The sequence below is a fragment of the Dipodomys ordii genome, unplaced genomic scaffold (genome assembly GCF_000151885.1).
Source record: "Dipodomys ordii isolate 6190 unplaced genomic scaffold, Dord_2.0 Scaffold6, whole genome shotgun sequence".
Classification (NCBI taxonomy): domain Eukaryota; kingdom Metazoa; phylum Chordata; class Mammalia; order Rodentia; family Heteromyidae; genus Dipodomys; species Dipodomys ordii.
In genome coordinates this window covers 11,345,135-11,348,733 of record NW_012267222.1, presented here as the reverse complement: position 1 = coordinate 11,348,733, position 3,599 = coordinate 11,345,135, and the positions used below count along the sequence as shown (strand labels likewise).

The following is a 3,599-nucleotide window of genomic DNA, read 5'->3' as shown; positions in this document are numbered from 1 at the left end:
CCCCCCCCACCCCCGCGCCCCGTCCACGCCCCGCCCCGCACCTCCCTTTCCCTAAGCTTGAGCTATTTCAGGTCATCTCCTGGATCCTGTGGTTCCCCATTCACTTATAGCCCTTGATCGCCTCTAATCACACACGTGGGAAAAGAGGTCTGCTGGATCCAGAGGGTTGGAAGGGAGGGGCAAGGGACCCAAGACAGGGATCTTCAGGAACACAACTCCCTTGTTAAGAGGCCTGGGAACACTGCGGGGGAGAACAGCTATCCACAGAAGAGCCCCAGTTAGTACCCCAACAGGTATCCCACAGACCGATTCCCTCCCTCTAGGCCTCTCCCGTGAGCGCCCAGCCCCGCCAGCATCTCACAGGGTCTTTCTCCTGCAGGTGTCATGATGTGGGGTGCAGGCAGCCCCCTGGCCTGGCTCTCAGCCGGTCCAGGCACTGTGAATGTGAGCACCGGAGACCCAGAAGAGGGGCCCACTGGCCCAGCTGCCCTGCTGCCCTCACCCAGAGCCTGGGACGTGGTGCTGTGCATCTCAGGCACCCTGGTGTCCTGTGAGAATGCGCTGGTGGTGGCCATCATCGTGGGCACCCCTGCCTTCCGGGCCCCCATGTTCCTGCTGGTGGGTAGTCTGGCTGTGGCAGATCTGCTGGCCGGCCTGGGCCTGGTCCTACACTTTGCTGCTGTCTTCTGCATTGGCTCAATGGAGATGCGTCTGGTGCTGGTTGGTGTGCTGGCAATGGCCTTTACTGCCAGCATTGGCAGCCTACTGGCCATCACGGTCGATCGCTACCTTTCTTTGTACAATGCCCTCACTTACTACTCAGAGACAACAGTGACTCGGACCTATGTGATGCTGGCCCTGGTGTGGGGGAGCGCCCTGGGCCTGGGGCTGCTGCCAGGCCTGGCCTGGAACTGCCTGGATGGTCTGACCACGTGTGGTGTGGTCTATCCACTCTCCAAGAACCATCTGGTGGTCCTGGCTATTGCCTTCTTCATGGTGTTTGGCATCATGCTGCAGCTCTATGCCCAGATCTGTCGCATTGTCTGCCGCCATGCCCAGCAGATTGCCCTCCAGCGGCACCTGCTGCCTGCCTCCCACTACGTGGCCACCCGCAAGGGCATCGCCACACTGGCCGTGGTGCTTGGCGCCTTTGCTGCCTGCTGGTTGCCCTTCACTGTCTACTGCCTGCTGGGTGACGCCGACTCCCCATCCCTCTACACCTATCTCACCCTGCTCCCCGCCACTTATAACTCCATGATCAATCCCATCATCTACGCCTTCCGCAACCAGGACGTGCAGAAGGTGCTGTGGGCCGTGTGCTGCTGCTGCTCCTCTTCCAAGATCCCCTTTCGATCCCGTTCCCCCAGCGACGTCTAGCGACGTCCTGGTGCCCTGCCGCCCTGGTGAGTTGCTTTATTGCAACTTCCTCTGCTCCACACCCCTACAGACCCAGCTGGTTCTGGAGTTCTAGGACATTGGGTGTTCCAGGATTCTGTTCAAGGTCCTTGTAGGCAGTCAGCTGGCTCCAGGGTTCTAGAATGTTCCAGGCGGCCAGGGTTCCACTCAGAAATGTCCCACTGCCCAGGTGGCTTGCAGTTCCAGAATGCTGGGGATCTTACAGTGCCATTCCAAGTCCTTAAACTTGTCCTCTCCCTGAAACTTGACCTTGGCCATGTCACTTTACTTTTGGATTTTTCAGTCAGAGAGGATAGCCAGTTAGTTGCCTAGACAGGAAAAAAAAAAAGATTATATCTATATATCTATGTGCACATACAAAGAAATTATATTTATTATTTATATTTATAAATTTATTTATGGGTGGTTAGGGGAGGAAAAAAACAGACCCACATCTTGAAATCTAAGGCCATACTACTAGGGTGTTCCCAGACCCTCACACCCCCATTTCTGACCTCAGTTCCTGCAGGGGGGAATAGAGAAAGAGAAATCATGTATTTTGTTAATTGTTTTTGCTTATTTTTTATCGAAGAGATCATAGAAACCAGAGCCTTCTCCCCAGGCCTGCCCTCCTCAGGTCTGCGAGGGAACACACCAGCCTCTGGTTTTTTATTTTTTTAAGAAGCCATCACCTGAGCAACCGAGAATTCCTCCGCGCTGGGGCCCTGCTGCCCTCTGGTGGTAATTTTGGGGGATTGCATCCTGGCCAGGCAGTCGGGACTAGAAAATGCAACCCCAACTCTTAACTCCAGTCTGATGTCCAGCGCCACAGCCATGGCCTGGTAGCCAGGCTTCATCCTGAGGTGCCCTAGGGAAGGCGGGGCAAGAGCCAAAACCCCACCCCTCTGCCAACCGGGGTACTGGCCCCCAGTGCATTCCCTGTTCCTGTCCCAACCCAACTCAGTAATAAATGATTTTGTGATACCTATTTCTATGAGTCTGTGTTTATGCAGGGGGTACAGGCCTGACTGAGGAGAGTTTGGAATGAGAGGGCCCCGCCAGAATAAGAGGATCTGGGCAGCCAGGGTGGACTGTGTCTGACACCCCCCCCACACACACATACATACCCTGTTAGGATGTCAGTATCCACCTGGCATGGACCTCCCCCTCCCCCTAGGAACAGGAAGCAAGGTGCTGGGCTGTTCTTGGGTTGAGCATGCCCACATCCTGCCCACAGTAGCCCATTTGGGGTTCTGGCATGAAGCATGCGCTCACAGGATGTCAGATTCCTTCATAATAATAGTCGCTTTCCTCTATTAGTACGTGGTAACTCTGGCCAGGCAGGGTGCTAAGGTGCTGTGCAGCCTCTCTCCCCAATACTACACAGGTGCCTCCTGGCACAGGTTGCATCCTCTCCATTTTACAGATGAGAAACTGAGGCTGAGAGGGACAGAGACTTAAGATCATATAGCTAGGAGTGATTGCAGCTGGATTCAAACCAAAGGAATCTGTTTCTAGAATCTACATTCTGTACTCTGAACAAGAGCCGCTCACGTCCTTCCCCCCCCCCACACACACACATCTGGAGCTTAGGATGTTTTCAATTCCCCACCTCAGTGGTGGCCACAGGACTACAGGGAGGTGGCTATGCCGCAGAGCCCTGTCTTCTCTCCCCATCTTCCCGGAGGGTCCCAGGGAAGAGTCGTATTCCCCAAGCACCAAGTCAAACATGGGGGCAAACATTTCACATGGCACAACTGTTATAGCACCAGACAGGTGCTTTTTTTTTTTGGTCATGGGGCTTGAACTCTGGGCCTGGGTGCTGGGCTTGAACTCAGGGCCTGGGTGCTGGGCTTGAACTCAGGGCCTGGGTGCTGGGCTTGAACTCAGGGTCTGGGCCCAGTCCCTGAGCTCCTTTTTGCTCAAGGCTAACACTCTACCACTTGAACCACAATGCCACTGCTGGCATTTTCTGTGATTTAATTGGAGATAAGTCTCACAGAGTTTTCTGCCTGGGCTGGTTTTGAACACTGATCCTCGGATCTCAGCCTCCTAGCTAGGATTACAGGTGTGAGCCACAGGCGCCCAGTGGCGGTGGCGGCTTCTTCTTGTCGTCTTCGTAGTAGTCGTCGTCGTCTTCTTCCTCCTCCTCCTCCTCCTCCTCTTCCTCTTCCTTTTCTTCTTCTTCTTCTTCTTCTTCTTCT

The 3,599-nt window shown here is 54.7% G+C and overlaps 1 protein-coding gene across 1 annotated transcript in view; it reads left to right on the top strand.

The window, feature by feature from the left end:
* The window catches only part of Gpr3 (G protein-coupled receptor 3), a 2,515-nt gene extending 777 nt beyond the window's left edge, over positions 1-1,738 (top strand). The window contains exon 2 of the mRNA XM_013033636.1: positions 380-1,738. Within this exon, the coding sequence (XP_012889090.1) occupies positions 385-1,377 (993 nt within the window). The 5' untranslated portion in view covers positions 380-384 and the 3' untranslated portion in view covers positions 1,378-1,738. The remainder of the gene's footprint in view (positions 1-379) is intronic.
* Positions 1,739-3,599: the final 1,861 nt, after the last annotated feature.